Below are 19,635 nucleotides of genomic sequence, written 5' to 3' on the forward strand. Positions count from 1 at the left end.
AGCTGCATGATTTTGTGGATGAAAGCTGCCCTGGACCCTCTCCATTAACCAAATTGGGATGCATCACCTACAACCTTACCATCTCGTAGGCTTTCTCGAAATCTAGTTTAAGTATGATTGCCAACAGTTTCTTTCTCTTGAGTTCATGAATAATTTCATCAAGGCACGGGACCCAGCCCCTTGATACACCTCAAACGTATCTATAAATTTTTATTGCTAAATACTTTTATATTACTAGTTTTGTATGCTTTATATGCCAGAAAATCCGCATCTGAGCCGAGGCTCAGATGCGCCCGCTCAGAAAAAAAATTCAAAACAAATACTAGAAAAATTCAAAAAAATCCAATTTTTTGTGTGGTAGATCGTTTGATGCCCGAGGTCCGCTCCAAATTTCAACTCATTTGGATGTGTGAGCAGCTCTCAGCAAAAAAGACAAATCGGGTCAAAACAGTTCATGAACAATGAACTTTTTTACGGACCCCGATTTTGTCTTTTTTGCAAAGAGCTGCTCAAATGTCCAAACGAGCCGAAATTTGCAACGAACCTCACGCATGAAATTATATACCACACAAAAAAATTGGAATTTTTTGAATTTTTCTAGTATTTGTTTTGTTTTCATCGGAGAGGGTGCAGCTGAGCCCGGGAGCCAAATTGGCCTTCTCTTATAATCCATACCTACAGAAGTCCAAACACGATAAACTTCTTGATGATTTTTTCTAGACAATAAGGGAGACCCTAGAAGCTTCGAGGTAGGATGACAAGACCCATGAGGACCCCACAAGCCAGTGGGTTACCCGAGGCGTTCGGTCTTTTTGGTTTGAATTGTTGTAGCTACTTTCGCATCTACTTTGGCATCGATCTTGTCATCAACCCTGTTTTTACATCTATATTTTTTGAACTCTTTAGTCTGGGGGTAGGCCTCGTCCCACGGTATCCTACCCGCGCCCAACACACACCCAGTCTTGGGCTTCCTGTCAACCCCAAAGCCCTCGTTCACAGCCCGTGTAAGATGGTATTCATACCTATAGCTGTACGGAGATTCATCGGGACCAAGTCCAACTTCCTCCTTCAGTTTTCTCTACAAAAAATACATAAGTTGTGGTAAACGATTAGTATGATAATAATTGTAGTAGGTACTAAATTATTAGTCTTCAGTGACGTTACTGGGCTCTCCTCCGTTAAGCAAAGTTGCGGCGCCGGGATGACCAACTCGTTAGTATCTGGGTCACGAACTACACGGCCCCTGAGTCATGCGGACGATCGCGATGTTCCAAGAATGGGGGTGGTTTATCCACAGCTTCAAAGTCCGCCGCATCCTTCTCCCACTTGGGTATTGCAGCTTTGTAACCACCAAGGCCCAGATGGTGGTTACCTGGCAACTGTTTCTGCAATTTACGGAAATGATCGCTGACCAGGTTGTTGTACTCGCTTTTTGATAATTCATATGGAACTTCAACCATTCATCAAGATCCATATTGGGATCGAGCCGCTTAACGGTCTCGAAGTCCTTATCCAGGGGATTGCAACGGGCACTGGTCTTCCTGTCCTTAAACATCTTCGGCCATTTCGATAGGGCATACTCTTCGGCCTTTTTTAGAGTTAGAGGAAATGCATAACTCCGGTGTAACGCTTCAAGTAGCTTCTGCTTTTCTCCGCGGAAATCTATGCAACAGATCAGGACATTATTCCTCAAGATGCAACCTAGCATTTTGCTATATGTCCTTGCCGCGGCATCTGGGGCGATGGGCTCTCCTTTTGGGCCAACTTCGGTTATTATAATGATACCTTCGTGAAGCTTGTTCGGTTCCCTAGCCTTATGACTGCTCTTGTTGCTGGCGGCGGTGCTGGATGAAGTCCCATCGGTGAGGCTAGTTTCTCGGTCGTCACCCGTGTCGACGTCAGGGGCGTCCATCTCAACATCAGGGGTGTTGTAGCTGAGTTCCTCTTGAAATGATGCTCTGGCGTGGGGATCCATTCGTTTAACTGCAAAATTGAAAAAGAGTTATTATTGAGTAGAAATTTCAGCATGACCTTTGCTAAAAGTATGTCATGTTGAGTGCTAGAAATTTGACGAAACAGAAATTAATCAATGTTTCGTCAGAACATTGGCACTCATATCAAGTCCTGCAAATAAATTGTGTCTTTACCGGTGTAGACATTTCATCAAACATCTTGCGTTGCTCAAATAATGTTGTTCATGTTACTTGGAGGAGAGTGTCAGCCGTAATACATATGTACCTCAGTGGTAGACGGTTCGGCGGTGGCGGTGGTGTTGGAGTAGAGTGGGCACACCAGCGACGGTGCTGGAGATCTAGTGGCCGGCGGCGTCGTCGGAGTAGAGTGGCGCCCTCTCCGATGCCGTGCAAGCGAGGCAGGCGAGCACGCGGCGGCGGCAGCGCAGGAGGCGAGCACACAGGGCCGGTGAGGTCTAACGGCTCGCGGCGGTGGACGATTTCGGTGAGCGGGGGCACGGTTTGAACGGAACACGCCTAAGCTAAGGTAGATGGGGGCAGGTGATTTTGGGATCAGACAGCCGTGGCAGGCGTTCCGTCCCGCCCGCCGCCGCAAATGCCTGAGGTGGCAGTACCACTTCTGCACCTGCCACTGCAAATACTATCTGACATGGCGTTCCACCTAGCACGCCCGTCGCCGCATTTTTTTAATGTTACAGTCCTTATAATCTACTAGCAAAAAAGCCCATGCGTTGCAACGGGAGAAAAAACATAACACACGCTCTTAACCCAACAACCATCACTCAATAGGTCCATCTCTTTTATTTTTGCGAGGCATCACATTTGTGTTGCCGCTTATCCTCCTTCTCACCCTCGCCGGCGATCGCCTCAGTGTTCACACAAAACAACACAAAAACGTGTTTGAATATGGTTAATTCTAAGGCGTCTCTCTCTCCCTCTCTCCTCCCTCGCCCTCTCTCTCTCTCACTCTCGCGATGAGAAATCTGTTGTTTTCCCCTGCGACATTTTTCAGAGGTATGCATGTGTAGTTATCGATATTTTCTTTTCCCTATATGGTTATAGTGGGGTGTTTATTTGCAATCCGGATCGCCGCCAGTACGAAAGAAAAACGGATCTTGCGCTATAAATTATAAGTTTGCTTCCAAAATAATATTTTAAAAATATTAATAGGAAAATTAACATCATATTTAGATTCCACACATTTTTCTAATAAAATTTCATACATAATATGCTAAAATCGAAGTTACGGTTTAAAAGATACGGATAATTTAGAAAATCATTTGTTTGATTTAAATATATTACAAAATAATATTTAAAAATAATTAATAGGTAAAAATAATCTCATATTCATATTCTACATATTTTTCTAATCAAATTTCATATATAACATGTTCAAATCGAAGTTACGGTTTAAAAGATATGGATGATTTAAAAAAGTATTTGTTTGACTTAAATATGATCCGCGGATGAATTACCTAAAACGTCGGGGGGTTTCGGAAAACGTAAATTACGGTTCGGGTGTGACTTAAATCCGGATGGCCGGTTGATTTCAAGAAAACATAGGGACTTTTATGTAAAATACGAAAAACGATTCGTTTTGACTTAAAACAAGACTGCGGGTTGAATTCTCTGAAATAAAGGAACTTTTCTAAAAAATGCCATGACGGACGAAAAAAACCCAATTTACTTTATCATTATTATTATTATTAGGTAAAGAAATATCCATTACACGACACGGCGATTGGAGGACAGTGGCAGCACAAGCACATCACCCCTCTTCTCGTACCTTGCTGACCGATCCCGTGTCACACCCAAGCCCTTTGGGAAGCTCCTCAAGGAGGAGTCCATCAACTCGGCTTCGGCTTCGGCTCCCGCTCCGACGCAATAGTTCGGACACATAGAAGCGGATGGGCCCATGGAAAATCGGGGCGGCTGTATCCTCAGCCGGGATTTCTTCTGGTAAACCTCTGATTCTGGTTGATCCTAGCTACTGAACTGACTAGGTGTTGTTCAGTGACATTTGCCAGATTGTTTAGTTAGTTAACTACTCCCTCCGTCCGAAAATACTTGTCCTTGAAATAGTTGTATCTGGACTTATTTTAGTTATAGATACATCCATTTTATCCATTTCGACGACAAGTATTTTCGCACGGAGGGAGTATCATATAAATGGTGGTTGTCTTTTATGCATATTTGGAGCTCACGGAACACTGTCAAAATGCATTTATCATTTTGGTTGTATGGATGACATTGATGATAGTTTTTGTTCTCGTGTTATAAAAGAAATGGTTTAAATCCTATGAAGAAGTCTCACGAGTCGCCGCCTCATGTCCTCCTCCCCAAGAAAAATTAGGGTTTCTCTGCCTCCAGCCGGCATTGCCGCCAGTTCGTCTCGTCTCCGGTAGCCATAGGGCCATGGGGGCGCGGTGGATCCTGGCCCTTGCTGGTGGGAGGGCTCCGCTTTTAGTTATTTCTTTGGGTTTTGTTAGGATTTGTGTGCTGCTCAGTAAGGCGAAACGGCAGTGGCTCCCTGAAGATGGAATAAGGTTCTCCCTGCCTAGCTCCTGTCCTGGTGGTGCACCTAGCAGTCAGTGGGCATGTGGAGGTGTGTCTTTGACAGATCTATCTTTAGTGGATTTGCTCGGACCTGGTTGTTGTTCGTCTACATTGTTTTCAGGTTGGATCCTTCCGATCTACGCCACTCTTTATTGACGGCGATTGCTGTTCTGGTGCGCTGGTCTTATGGGGCCTTAGCACGATGACTTCCTAACTGTCTACCATGACAAGTTTTGCCTGACTCCGGCGAGGAGGGGTTATGACAGCGACACGCTTTCAACTCGCTTCAGTGCTTGTAGTCGTCGTTATGTGGTTTACGTATATGAATGTAATTTTTATTATTTTTTGTGTTCGTCGTACTGTCATAATTAGAAATGAATAGATCAGGAGTTATCTCGCAAAAAAGTCAAACATTTGAAGCTCGAGTATTAATAATGGGAAGCGGTGACCTACGAAACTATGAGAGAGAGAGGTACACATATACCTGGCCATGGGATACCCGGCCCGGCCGACCCGACCTGGCCTGGTGTTGCCCATGGGCCAGGCTCGAGCCTGAGTTCTAAGCCTGAAGCACACATCGGGCCAATCCTGGGCTTGGCTTTTTCGTGTTTAAGGGAAGGGGGCTCGGCCCGAGGCCCAAGGCCTGGCAGGCTTTATCATTACCGGGTCAGGCTTGGGCCTAAAAACTAGGCCCAATGGCCAGGCTGGGTCATGCTCGGGCCTAGATTTTCTTCCTCGGGCTTTGTTAGGCCCGGCCCGAAGCCCAGCAAATGGCCAGTTATAGGTACACATGTTGCGACAACATGTTCTAAATTTCTTTTTTACAATGATTGGTATTGGGGAGCTCCTATACGGCGCTGCAGGCGCCCGTTTGCGCTCCTGGCGCCTGCAGCGTCCGATGCCGGGCCGGCCCACGAAACGTACAGTCCAGCGACCGCACAGTCTACGCTAAAAAAGCATCTAAAAAACGTGGTTCTCTTTGAATCGAACTCGCGACCTCGCAGCCATGTTGGAGTTTAGCTAACCGGTACACCTCATGGCCGCTAGTGATTCACTTCAACGCGACTTTCTTTAAGAACCACCGTAGCAGCGCTACTTATCTCGCTTAGTTCTTTGAATTATTTGAAAACATTGATAAAAACGTGAATGTACGGAAAAAATATTTAAAAATTGGATAGTTGAAGAACTTGCATAAAAAAGTTGGCCAATGTAAAAAAGGTTCATGTATTCAAATAAGTTCACGAATTCAAAAACAAAAGTTCATGAAATGGAAATAAAGTGCACAAATTTTGTAAAAAAAAGTTCAGAACAATGAAGACGAGCATGAGTTTCAAAAAAGTTAACAGATTTGAAAAAAGTTCATCGAATTTGAAAAAAAGTTTATCGAATTTTAAAAAAGTTCATCTGATTTGAAAATTCTTCATCAAATTTAAAAACAGTTCAGCGAATTTGAAAAAAAGTTCACTGGATTTGGAAAAAGTTCATCAACTTTTGAAAAAAGTTCACCAGATTTAAAAATAGTTCATCGAATTTGAAAATTCTTAATCAAATTTGCATAAATTTCATCGAATTTGAAAAAAAGTTCATCGGGTTTGATAAAAAATCATCAAATTAGAAAATAGTTCTTCGAATTAGAAAAAAAGTCAAAATTGAAAAAGAGTTCATCGAATTTGTAAAAAAATCATCATTTGTTAAAATAGTTCACTAAAAATAGAAAAAAGTTCATTGATTTTGAAAACAAAAACACCATCGATTTGAAAAAGGTTCTCGCATTTAAGAAAAGAGAAAAAGGAAAAAAATTGATGAGGGGATAAACCAGGAAGAAGAAGAAAGAAAAAACAAAAAACGAAAATGAAAAAAAAGGAAAATGAGAAAAAGAAAAAAAGAAAAAAGAGGAAGGCAAGGAATGAAAGATGTAAAAAGTTGAAGTTTATCGGATCCCGCTTGCTGGCGCGGTGGTTGTGCAAACAAATCTGTTCCAGGGAGGTCTCTGGTTTGATTCTCAATGAGCGCACCAATTTTTTGCGTACGATGAGAATACATTGTAATGGGCCGGCCCAGCGCGGGGTGCTGCAGGCGCCCGTTTGTAAATTTGCCAATAACGGGCGCCTGCAGCGCTAAATAGGAAATGCCTTGGTATTGAACCACCAAAATATATATTAACCTCGTTAGAGCATCTCTAATAGACGGTCCAAATGTAAAAATATCTAACTTTTGGACCGTCTGAGGCAAAAAACGCTGCTCCAACAGACGGTCCATATGTAAAAATATTTGGACCGCGGCCTCCTCGTGATGTAAAATACAACACCTCGCGGTACAAATTTACATCACGAGATGCATCTGGTCCAAACTCGGCGACCGCCCACCAACGCCCAACCGCCACTTCATTTCATTTCACAGCCGCGCATGTCCGCCCGCCCGAACACCAGTCGGCCGGAATCCGTCGCCGCCACCGCCCAAATCCCCGCCGCCACCGCCCCAAATCGCCGCGCCGCCCTCCGCCGCCCTCGCCCCCGTCGCCTCCCTCGCCGGAAGCCGTCTCGCAGCCGCCCGGGCGCCGCCGAATCGGGAGGCAGCCATGGTGGGATTCGGCGCCTCCGGCGGTCTGGCTGCCCATGTAGGCCTCCGCCGGGTCCTTAGGCCACCGCCTCCCGGCCCCGCCGCCGCCCCGCACTGTCCAGCCGAGCTGCCGTCGTTGCTGCCCCGTGCAGCGTGCCTGTGCCGTTGCTCGTGGTGTTCGCCTCGGCCGCTGCCCGCCTCTGTTGCTGCTGGCCGGCAAAGGAGCACGTATAGGGGAGCTCGGGCTCCGGCCATGGCGACCACGAACGAGCACGGGAGCGGTGGCAAACGACACCGATCGAAGGGGAAAAATAGAGGGATTGGGAGAGGAGCTCATCACGGGGAGGATGACGTGCTCGGGGAGGTCGGGGAGAGCTTGATGGCGATGGATTTGACGAAGGCGGCCGACGTCCCGAGGTTGAAGAAGACGATCAAGGCGATTTTACATCTTCATTTTGGACCATCTGTTGGAGTTGCTCTTTTGGACCATCAATTTGGACTATCTGTTAGAGTTGAGCTTTTTTCGGAGCTCCAAAACGCACTTTTTGACGGTCCAAATTTTACATCTTCGGTTTTAGACCGCCAAATTTTGAACCATCTATTGGAGATGCTCTTACGACGCACGGCTATTACCTAGTACTACAAATTACAGCTTTGTTCTATCTCTAACTACGTCGCGTGCACATTCATTCTCTGGATTCCTGGTCGTTCCTTCTTCCAAGCACCACCTGAAGGAAGCCGGCGACAGCGGCCCCGATGATGAACCACGTCACACCGGCCAAGACGACCTGAAGCTCGGAGCTATTCACGACTCCCAGAGCGGCCGCACCGCCGATGTGGTCCTCGATCACGCCCCCGGCCATCTCCTCCCTGTTGTACCCGGCGATCCCCGCCGCGACGATCGCCATCAGCAGCGGCACCGTCAGGTCGATCCTCACCCTCCTCTCGGCCGGTCTCTCGCCACCGGACGCTCTTCGCACCCGTCTCCGCGGCGGCGCGGCGCTCTGGGCCTCCGGCGACGGAAACGAGGCCGTGGACGGCAGGTTCCGCTGCGGGGTCCAGTACTCGTCGCGCTGGCGGGCGTATACCGCCGACGCCGTCGCGCCCTCCGCCTTGCGTCGCGCGGCTGCTTCCTTGAGCCTCTCCGTGACGGGGTCAGCCACTTCTTTAGAAGGCGGCGGTGACGATGGCGGTGGCAGCAGGCGGAGAGGGGCAGGGACGGCGGCGGTGGCGGCGCCGGCCGGGGCTCTGAACGGCCGCCAGTACCACCAGTTGGACATGGACATGATGGTCTGAACCGCCGAGCTCCTCGACTGCCACGTCGCCTCCGACTCCTGCGTTCACCATTCACCATTGATGTGATGTGATTAGCTGAGCAGAGCATGTTCACGAGGCAGCTGGGTTGGATGAAATTAGTACTACCTCGGATTGCCTGGTGGCGGACTTGTTCTCCATCTTCTCGAACCTGGCCTTGAACTTGGCGACCTCGGCGAAGATGTCGGGCGAGCCGGCGGCGTTGGCCTCGGAGACGCGGACCCTGCGGCGCGGCAGCTTGGACATGAGGAACTCGAGCGCCGCCAGGTCCGACCGTTCCACATACGAGATGCAGTCGACGGGGCAGGTCTGGACGGCGTCGGCGATGCGGTCCTCGGGGTCGGCCCACTGGGCGACGACGCGGGCGCGGCCGTGCACGGACTCGATGGCGAAGGTTTGGCCGGCGTGGAGCGCGCACTTGAGGCAGCCGACGCAGGCCACCTCGTCGACGAACACGGCGCGCGTCTCGGCGTCCCCGCCGCGCCACGACGAGTAGAGCGGGCGGCCCGTGTAGCCCTGGAACTCGGACCGGCGCGCGTGCTCCCGGTCGTAGGCCCGGCGCTGCGCCGGGTCGGAGAGCAGCGCGTACACCTCGTTGAGCACCACGGCCATGTCGTGGGAGGAGGGGCCGGCCGAGGCGTCTCCGTTGCCGGCGGCGACGTCCGGGTGGCAGCGCTTCTGCAGCGCCCGGTAGGCGGCCTTGATGTCGGCCTGCGGCGACGAGGGCTCCACCCCCAGCAGCTCGTACAGGTCGTAGTCCGTCGCCCACGACGACCCCGCGCGCCCGCCGCCGCTAGAGCTGGACGACGAGGAGGAGGAGGCGGCGGCTTGGCATCTGAGGCGGTGGCGGGAGGGCCTGAAGCTGGAGCACGGCCTGGGGTTGGCGAGGGGGGCGGCGGTGTTGAGGAGAAGCCCGGGCATGGCTGCTCCCCTCTGCTTTGCTTGATTGGCTTTGCTCCTCTGCCTCCCGAATGGTGGGAGAAGCTTGAGCGACTCGATCACGACACGTCGTGCTTGTGAGCGAGATTTTTCCTCGCCGCTCCTTTGGAGCCTTTTGCTTTGCCTTTTACCGGTGTGCCCACGTACGGCGGCTGGGCACTGATATTTTGGACAAGCTTCGGTAGGCGCCAGAAATAAGGTACTCCATACTTACTACGCCCTGCCCTGAATTACTTGTTTCGAAAATAGACGTATCTATAATTAAAATACGTCTAAATACATCCATTTCTGTAACAATTAATTCTGAACGGAGGAAGTACTAGTAGGGATTTTCTTCTGTAAACAAATTGAAACAAACATGAGGTGGTGACTGCTCCGTGATTTCATCGGTAAGAAAACGAGGTATCCGGTACTTGGTTGGAAGGAAAAAAATCAAACGCTTTCAGCAGCTAGATTTTTCTTTCAGGAAACTTTTGATCTATTTCAACCAGCGACAACCGCAAGCATTGAAAGAAGTAGAAGTTCATCATCGTCCATCTCTCAACGGAGCCAGGACATATTATTGTAGTAGACAATTAAAAAGTCATGTCATTGATGAAAAGAAGTAAGATTAAAAGGATTAAAACTCACTAGTAGAAAAGGGGGCTTTGGTCCAGGTCGGGTCAGCCCATTAGTCCCGGTTCAGTCCAGAACCGGGACCCATGGGGCATTGGACCCGGTTCATGAGCCCAGGGGGCCGGCCGGGCCACGTGAGCCATTGGTCCCGGTTCGTCTGGATTTTTGGTCCCGGTTGGTGGGACGAACCGGGACCAATGAACCTGGCTCCTGGCCCACCATCATTGGTCCCGATTGGTGGCTTGAACCGGGACAACAGGCTGCCCTTTAGTCCCGGTTCGTGCCACGAACCGGGACCATTGAGGCGCCTATATATACCCCTCGCCCGCGAGCAGAGCACTCCAGTGCTCTGTTTCTCTCTGGCCGGGGAGGGGAGGGCTTTGTGGTGCTCTAGCTCACCTCCTATGCACATGAGGTGTTCGATGAAATGCCCAAGCCACACTAGTTAAGCTTTCTCCTCTCGAAGCACGACCTCCGAACTCTATTTTTCCCGAGATTTGTCTAGGTTTATATTAGCGGCCCGTCACGCCCCGTCCCCGTCTTCACTGTCGTCGATCGCCCGCGCCGATCTCGTCGACGGCACCACCGTGGTGAGCCTCTTGTTCTTATCTTCTTTCTGAAAGAAAAAAATTCTTTCTTTAGAGATATATACTTGTCTAATTTTCTTACTATTTTATTGCTTGTTATTATATAGTGCGATGGTTTTGGTATCCGCCCCCGTCGGCCCTCGTCCTGTCTATGATTCGGATGTGGTATATATTATCTTTATAACTATTGCTTCATTTATTGTTTATGAAAATTATGCCGACCAATGTGACATAGATTTTATTTATCTAGGAGGTATGTGAGCCGGAAATTCCAACTGACCCTACTGTCGAGAGGTTAAATTTAGTTGAAGAAGAAAACAATTTCTTGAAGGAAAAAATAAAAAAAAATTGAGGAGGAGAAGATGATATTGGAGTTGCATGTCGCGGATGTCGTCGATGATCACAAGATCAAGATGGATGCAATGCGCCTGAAGATTAGAAAATATGCCATTCATACCGAGGCTTGGTATCATTATGCCGTTGGATCAATTGTTACCTTGGTTGCGATTATGATCGCATTTGTTTTCGCATTGAAATGTTTTACATAGTTTCAATGTATGGTTTAATTAATTTAGATGCTCTGGAGAGCTTTATGTTGTTAGATGAGAACTATGTATGTACTTTGGTTTTAATGTGATGATGAACTTCTATTAATTTGGTCACTTAATTAGCTATTCATGATGTTCGGTAATGGTATTTGACACACTTAATTATATATAATGCACGCAGATGAATCGGCAATGGATGTACGGTGACAGACACACCTCCGAGTACATTAAGGGCGTGCATGATTTTCTCGAAGTGGCTGAGGCAAACAAGCAGAATGGTTTTATGTGTTGTCCATGCCCTATATGTGCGAATACGAAGTCTTACTTTGACCGGAAAATCCTTCACACCCACCTGCTTTACAAGGGTTTCATGCCACACTATAATGTTTGGACGAGGCACGGAGAAATAGGGGTTATGATGGAAGACGGCGAAGAAGAAGAGTACGATGACAACTATGTGCCCCCTGAATACGATGATGCTACTGAACATCAAGAGGAACCAGACGATGTGCACGATGATGCTGCAACGGGCGAAGCTGCTGAAGATCAAGAGGAACCAGACGATGTGCCCGATGATGATGATCTCCGCCGGGTCATTGTCGATGCAAGGACGCAATGCGAAAGTCAAAAGGAGAAGCTGAAGTTCGATCGCATGTTAGAGGATCACAAAAAAGGGTTGTACCCCAATTGCGAAGATGGCAACACAAAGCTCGGTACCGTACTGGAATTGCTGTAGTGGAAGGCAGAGAATGCTGTGGCTGACAAAGGATTTGAGAAGCTACTGAAAATATTGAAGAAGAAGCTTCCAAAGGATAACGAATTGCCCGACAGTACATACGCAGCAAAGAAGGTCGTATGCCCTCTAGGATTGGAGGTGCAGAAGATACATGCATGCCCTAATGACTGCATCCTCTACCGCGGTGCGTACAAGGATCTGAACGCATGCCCTGTATGGGGTGCATTACGGTATAACATCAGACGAGATGACCCTGGTGATGTTGACGGCGAGCCCCCCAGGAAGAGGGTTCCTGCGAAGGTGATGTGGTATGAACCTATAATACCACGGTTGAAACGTCTGTTCAGAAACGGAGAGCATGCCAAATTGATGCGATGGCACAGTGAGGAACGTAAGAAAGACGGGAAGTTGAGAGCACCCACTGACGGGTCGCAGTGGAGAAAAATCGAGAGAAAGTACTGGGATGAGTTTGCAAGTGACCCAAGGAACATATGGTTTGCTTTAAGCGCGGATGGCATTAATCCTTTCGGGGAGCAGAGCAGCAATCACAGCACCTGGCCCGTGACTCTATGTATGTATAACCTTCCTCCTTGGATGTGCATGAAGCGGAAATTCGTTATGATGCCAGTTCTCATCCAAGGCCCTAAGCAACCCGGCAACGACATTGATGTGTACCTAAGGCCATTAGTTGAAGAACTTTTACAGCTGTGGAATGGAAACAGTGTACGTACGTGGGATGAGCACAAACAGGAGGAGTTTGACCTAAAGGCGTTGCTGTTCGTGACCATCAACGATTGGCCCGCTCTCAGTAACCTTTCAGGACAGACAAACAAGGGATACCACGCATGCACACACTGTTTAGATGACACTGAAAGTATATACCTGGGAAGCTGCAGGAAGAATGTGTAACTGGGCCATCGTCGATTTCTTCCGACCAACCATCAATGTCGAAAGAAAGGCAAGCATTTCAAAGGCGAGGCAGATCACCGGAAGAAGCCCGCATGCGTACCGGTGATCACGTACTTGCTATGGTCAATGATTTACACGTAATCTTTGGAAAGGGTCCCGGCGGACTAGCTGTTCCGAGTGACGCTGAGAAACACGCACCCATGTGGAAGAAGAAATCTATATTTTGGAACCTACCCTACTGGAAAGACCTAGAGGTCCGCTCTTCGATCGACGTGATGCACGTGACAAAGAACCTTTGCGTGAACCTGCTAAGCTTCTTGGGCGTGTATGGGAAGACAAAAGATACACCTGAGGCACGGGAGGACCTGCAACATTTGCACGAAAAAGACGGCATGCCTCCAAAGCAGTATGAAGGTCCTGCCAGCTACGCTCTTACTAAAGAAGAGAAGGAAATCTTCTTTGAATGCCTGCTTGGTATGAAGGTCCCGACTGGCTTCTCGTCGAATATAAAGGGAATAATAAATATGCCAGAGAAAAAGTTCATCAACCTAAAGTCTCATGATTGCCACGTGATTATGACGCAACTGCTTCCGGTTGCATTGAGGGGGCTTCTACCGGAAAACGTCCGATTAGCCATTGTGAAGCTATGTGCATTTCTCAATGCAATCTCTCAGAAGGTGATCGATCCAGAAATCATACCAAGGCTAAGGAGTGATGTGGCGCAATGTCTTGTCAGTTTCGAGCTGGTGTTCCCACCATCCTTCTTCAATATCATGACGCACGTCCTAGTTCATCTAGTTGACGAGATTGTCATTCTGGGCCCCGTATTTCTACACAATATGTACCCCTTTGAGAGGTTCATGGGAGTCCTAAAGAAATATGTCTGTAACCGCGCTAGGCCAGAAGGAAGCATCTCCATGGGCCACCAAACAGAGGATGTCATTGGGTTTTGTGTTGACTTCATTCCTGGCCTTAAGAAGATAGGTCTCCCTAAATCGCGGTATGAGGGGAGACTAACTGGGAAAGGCACGCTTGGAGGGTATTCCCTAATATGCAGGGACGGATATTCTTGGTCTCAAGCACGCTACACAGTTCTACAGAACTCTACCTTGGTGACCCCGTATGTCGATGAAGACAAGAACAGTCTGCGCTCCAAACACCCGGAGCAGTGCGACGACTGGATTACATGTGAACACATTAGGACTTTCAGCAGTTGGTTGGAAACACGTCTTAGAGGTGACAACACTGTTTGTGATGAGTTGTACTCGTTGTTCAGGGGACCATCTTCGACTGTAATGATTTACAAAGGATACGAGATAAATGGGAACACATTTTACACGATCGACCAAGATCAAAAGAGCACCAACCAAAACAGCGGTGTCCGCTTTGATGCAGCAACCGAGAGGGGAAAGGACACATATTATGGTTACATAGTGGACATATGGGAACTTGATTACGGAGTAGATTTTAAGGTCCCTTTGTTCAAGTGCAAATGGGTCAATCTGTCAGGAGGCGGGGTACAGGTAGACCCACAGTACGGAATGACAACAGTGGATCTGAAAAATCTTGGGTACACTGACGAACCGTTCGTCCTAGCCAATGATGTGGCACAGGTTATCTATGTGAAGGACATGTCTACCAAATTGAGAAAAAGAAAAGATAAGGAAGCGAATACATCATACGATGAGCCAAAGCGCCACATAGTTCTTTCAGGAAAAAGGGACATCGTGAGAGTGGAGGGCAGGACAGACATGTCTGAAGATTATGAAAAGTTTCATGAAATTCCTCCCTTCAAAGTCAATGCTGACCCAAGCATCCTGATAAACGATGAAGATTATCCATGGTTACAGCGCAATAAGCAAATGACACAAGCGAAGAAAAAGTGAAGACTTTCTCCCGCAACTATTATGATGATACCATGCCAACTTTGTAATAGACCAGTATGATACCATTGTCCGTTTTGTACATGCACATGCTATGTGTGTGAAATTATGATACCATGCCAACTTTCAACTTTTTCAGAGTTCATTTGAAATGCTTTAATGTCTTATGGTTCGGCCCTCGTAATACCATTAATCCCGGTTCGCTCCTTGTCAACTATGTTCTCACCAAGAAAAATAATTAAAAATAAACTTTAATAAAATAAATAAAAATAGCAACAATAAGTATTTTGTTGTAAGTAGAAACAAAATAAAATAAATAAAGCAACAAAGAAAACAAAAAAGTGCCACCTACTGGGCCCCCACGGCCTGAATACGACTAGAAACCCTACCATGGGCCAGGATTCAGGCCCGCAGGAGGCCTAGTAGGCCCACAGGCACACAGCACACGGTTAGGCCCGAAATCCTGCAATTGAGAGGAGCTCGAGAGGGGTGCGGCAGTGGGGCTTATAAACCACTGCGCGCCCCTCTCAACTAGCGAGGTGGGACTAAACATTTGGGCACGGGCAACACAAGGTCTTTGGTCCCGGTTGGTGCCACCAACCGGGACTAAAGGGCGCATTGGTCCCGGTTGGTGCCACAAACCGGGACTAAAGGGTCGGTCCTCGTTGCGGTCAGAGTTTAGTCCCACCTCGCCAACCGAAGGGCGCTCACACCGGTTTATAAGCCCCTCCCTCTCTGCCTTGTTGAGCTCCTCTCAAAGTGAAAATAGATGCCCTTATACAGGGAATTTGACCTAAATTCATATTGAATTTCTCTGAAATTCATAGAAATTTAATATGAATTTAGGTTGAATTTTCTCTATAAGCGCATCTATGGTCATTTTTTAGTAAAGTTAATCACAAACTTGTGATTTACACAAATTTCAAAGAATTCAAATTTTAACTATTCAAATTTGAAAACTAATGGCACTAACAGAAAGTTTATAATTTTTGTAAAACTAATGCCACTAACAGAAAGTTTATAATTTTTGTGACCAAAAAGAAAAATAATTAAAAATAAAATTTAATAAAATAAATAAAAATAGCAAGAATAAGTATTTTGTTGTAAGTAGAAACAAAATAAAATAAATAAAGCAACAAAGAAAACAAAAAAACAAAATAATTTTTCTAAAACTAATGGCACTAACAGAAAGTTTATAATTTTGCTGACCTAAAAGCAAAAACAATTAAAAAAATAAAGCAAAAAACAAAAGAAAATAAATAATACAAATAACAAAACAAAAAAACTGGAAAAAACTTTGAATTTTAAACACAGTAACTTTAACTATTCAAATTTGAAAACTAATGGCACTAACAGAAAGTTTATAATTTTTGTGACCTAAAAGAAAAATAATTAAAAATAAACTTTAATAAAATAAATAAAAATAGAACCAATAAGTATTTTGTTGTAAGTAGAAACAAAATAAAATAAATATAGCAACAAAGAAAACAAAAAAAGTGCCACCTACTGGGCCCCCACGGCCTGAATATGGCTAGAAACCCTACCATGGGCCAGGATTCAGGCCCGCAGGAGGCCCAGTAGGCCCATAGGCACACAGCACACGGTTAGGCCCGAAAGCCTGCAATTGAGAGGAGCTCGAGAGGGTGGGCGCAACAGCGCTTATAAACCACTCTCGAGCTCTCTCAGCTAGCGAGGTGGGACTAAACTTTTGACGCGGGGCAGCACAAGGCCTTTCGTCCCGGTTGGTGGCACCAACCGGGACTTAAGGTGGCATTGGTCCCGCATTGGTCCCGGTTGGTGGCACCAACCGGGACTTAAGGTGGCATTGGTCCCGCATTGGTCCCGGTTGGTGGCACCAACCGGGACTAAAGGTGGCATTGGTCCCGGTTGGTGCCACGAACCGGGACCAATGCCCCCTTTAGTCCCGGTTGGTGCCACCAACCGGGACCAAAGGCCTCCGCTTCCCGCCCTTTGGGCTGCTGAAAAGAGGCCTTTGGTCCCGGTTGGTGGCACCAACTGGGACTAAAGGTGGCATTGGTCCCGGTTCGTGGCATCAACCGGGACCAAAGACTTCTCTATATAACCAAACACTTAGGAAATTTCCCCCGCCCGTCATTCCTCTCTCTCGAACGCCGCCAGGCTGCTGCTCTGCTCCTCGACGCCGGTCCCTGCCCCGACGTCGCCGTCGCCTCCCCGAGCCGCCCGAGGTCGCCGTCGCCGCCCGCTCGCCGTCGCCCGTGCCCTCGCCCGACGCCGTCGCCACTCGCCGCCCTGCCCCGACGCGCGCCGCGCGCCCCGGCCCGCCCCCGTACGTCGTCGCCGTCGCCCGTGCCCTCGCCTGACGCCGTCGCCGCTCGCCGCCCTGCCCCGACGCGCGCCCCGGCCCGCACCCGTACGTCGTCGTCGTCGCCCTGCCCTGCCCCCTTCCTCGCCGGCCGTCGCCCCTGCCCCGTCGCCGTCCTCGCCGCCGAACGCGCGCCCCCTGCCCCGTCGCCGTCGTCGCCGCCGAACCCGCGCCCCTGCCCTTGGTCCGGCCGGCGCCCCTCCCCGATAATCCTTCTAATTTTGTTTTAATTTTTTTCATATATTATATGCTTGTTTTTTCAGATAATATATATATGTATATATGTGAGTATATGTATTGTGTATATATGATATACGCCTTCTTTTCAGATTTTTTGTTCAAATATATGATGATTTGTATTTTGCTTTTTTATAAAAATGTATATATGTTTGTATGTTCTCTGTGTATATATGTTCATATATATATGCAAAAGTTAGATTTATATATTTAGAAAAGGATTATCTATATATGTTCTCTGATTTAGTACATTTTAGGTTAGTTTCATTTTTAGAAAAGTTTTATATATTTAGGAGAGGAAAAAGGAAAATAAGAAGAGGAAAAAGGAGAAGAAGAGGAGAGGAAGAAAAGGAAGAGGAGAAGAAGAGGAGAGGAAGAAAAGGAAGAGGAGAAGAAGAAAGGAATAGAGGAGAAGAAGAAAAAATAGAAAATTTTCTATTTTTTCTTCTTCTCCTCTATTCCTTTCTTCTTCTCCTCTTTTTTCTTCTTCTTTTTTTTCTTCGATATTCTCTTCTATTCCTTTCCTCTTCTCCTCTTTTTATTTCTTCTTCGTTTTCTTATGTTTTATCGGGTCTGTCGTCGTCGATATACCCCTCCCGATAACTTCAACATGAGGGGGGGGGTCGATATACCCCCTTCCCGATAATATTATTTTCCATTGTACGTATGTCGTCGTTGTCGATATTACCCCCTCCCGAATAACTTCGACATGAGGTGCGGTCGATATATATACCCCCCCGACCCTCTCGCTAGAAAAAAAACGATGTTGGTCTCCTACCCCCTCCCGCTGCGCCCCTAACCGACAAATTCTCTCGAGGCCACCCCAAATCCTTGAAGCGTTCTCGAGGCCACCCCAAACCCTAGAGAAGCAGCGTCGAGGCCACTAATTAATATGATTCCTTACTGTGATTAGCTAGCTAGTTCTACGTTTGTTTGCCACTAATATATCCATCTGTCGTCATGTTTGTGTAATAATTGCCATGTTGTAATATTTGCAGAAACAATGGAGCACATACGAGACAAGGAAGCAGAAGAGGTGTTGGGGGACATAATCTTAGCCGGAGGTGTTACTGATATCTTCTCGTGTCTTAACGACAATGATGGTCTCGAAGAACAGGGTGAAGAAGCACGCTACGGTGATCGAAGAATGGAGGAGGAAAGACATGATTATGATGGCTCCGGTGACCCAATGACGGTGCAAGAAGGAGACCGTGATGACGGCTCCGGTGACCGAACCGAGTCCGGCCAGGTATATATATTAGTTATGCCTGTGCTTACTAGCTAATTGATGCATTCATTGTTTTGGTATATGTACACATATTAATTAACTCTCGTCTTTCTTCTTTTTTCTAGCCCTCTGGATCGAGCACAACTTCGGTAAGGAGACGAGGCCTGAAGAAAAAGTTGAGCTCGGATGAAAGGTTTAGATCACAGCAATCACGCGCGACAGCGAACCGATTGAACCCATCCGGACAAAGAACGCATTTGCTTCTCAGTGCGGGGTTCTTGTTAGGGACAAGATCCCGATCAGCATCCACCAATGGTATAAGCCTAAGAAAGAAGACCCTGAGGTGTCTTATGTCAATGATATGCAGAAAGATGATCTCTGGACTGAGCTGAAGGCAAATTTCACCCTACCGCCAGAGGAGGATCCGGAGAAGCCAGTTAAAGAGCAATTAATCAAGTCTTTTGCTCTTAAGAAGATGGCAGACCTATTCAGGAGGTGGAGGAAAGAGCTGAAAAAGTTTGCCGACAAAGGAGAGATACCAGAATTCATTGGCAAATATGAGAAGATCAGAGATCACTGGCCCGCATTTGTGGCCTACAAGACATCGGAAAAGAGTAAGAAGATGTCGGCGACAAACAAGCAAAATGCTGCGAAGAAGAAGCTTCACCATCGCACGGGGTCAGGTGGCTACCTCATAGCCCGGCCTAAGTGGGCCAAGGCTGAGAATGATCTGCTTGATAAAGGGATCGAACCAAAGACAATGAACTGGCCAGACCGTTGCCGGACTTGGTTCTTCGGGGCTGGCGGAACCCTGGACCCTGTAACAGGGAAGTGCCGTTGGACGGACGAGCAAATGAAAATACCAGTCAAGAGGCTTCAGCACTATATCAATGCAGCGCAGCAAGGGACGTTCGTTCCAGACAGAGAGAAGGACGAGCTCACAATGGCCCTCGGGAATCCTGAGCACCCTGGACGGACACGAGGCACGCCAGGCTCCGTTCCGTGGAAGGTTGGTTTTCCGGACGCAGGCGGTTACAAATGCCAGGAGAGGAGGAAGAAAGTGGAGCTGACCGAACTGCAGGCGCTGCACGAAAGGGTACAAGGGCTAGAGGAACGAGAAGCAAATTGCAGCAAACGAACTGCCGAAGCTTCCCCCGAAGCTACCCCGCCATCTCAGTGGAAAAGCAGCGTGGCTTCCACCGAGCTG

At 47.7% G+C, this 19,635-nt stretch overlaps 1 protein-coding gene across 1 annotated transcript in view; it reads right to left on the reverse strand.

The window, feature by feature from the left end:
- The window catches only part of LOC109768865 (chaperone protein dnaJ C76, chloroplastic), a 147,497-nt gene extending 137,993 nt beyond the window's left edge, over positions 1-9,504 (reverse strand). Inside the window, exons 1-2 of the mRNA XM_073509454.1 lie at positions 8,511-9,504; positions 7,535-8,422 (exon numbers count right to left, since the gene is read on the reverse strand). Of these exons, the coding sequence (XP_073365555.1) occupies positions 7,775-8,422; positions 8,511-9,323 (1,461 nt within the window). The 5' untranslated portion in view covers positions 9,324-9,504 and the 3' untranslated portion in view covers positions 7,535-7,774. The remainder of the gene's footprint in view (positions 1-7,534; positions 8,423-8,510) is intronic.
- Between the last annotated feature and the right edge of the window lie 10,131 nt (positions 9,505-19,635).

The sequence above is a fragment of the Aegilops tauschii genome, chromosome 2 (genome assembly GCF_002575655.3).
Source record: "Aegilops tauschii subsp. strangulata cultivar AL8/78 chromosome 2, Aet v6.0, whole genome shotgun sequence".
Lineage (NCBI taxonomy): Eukaryota > Viridiplantae > Streptophyta > Magnoliopsida > Poales > Poaceae > Aegilops > Aegilops tauschii.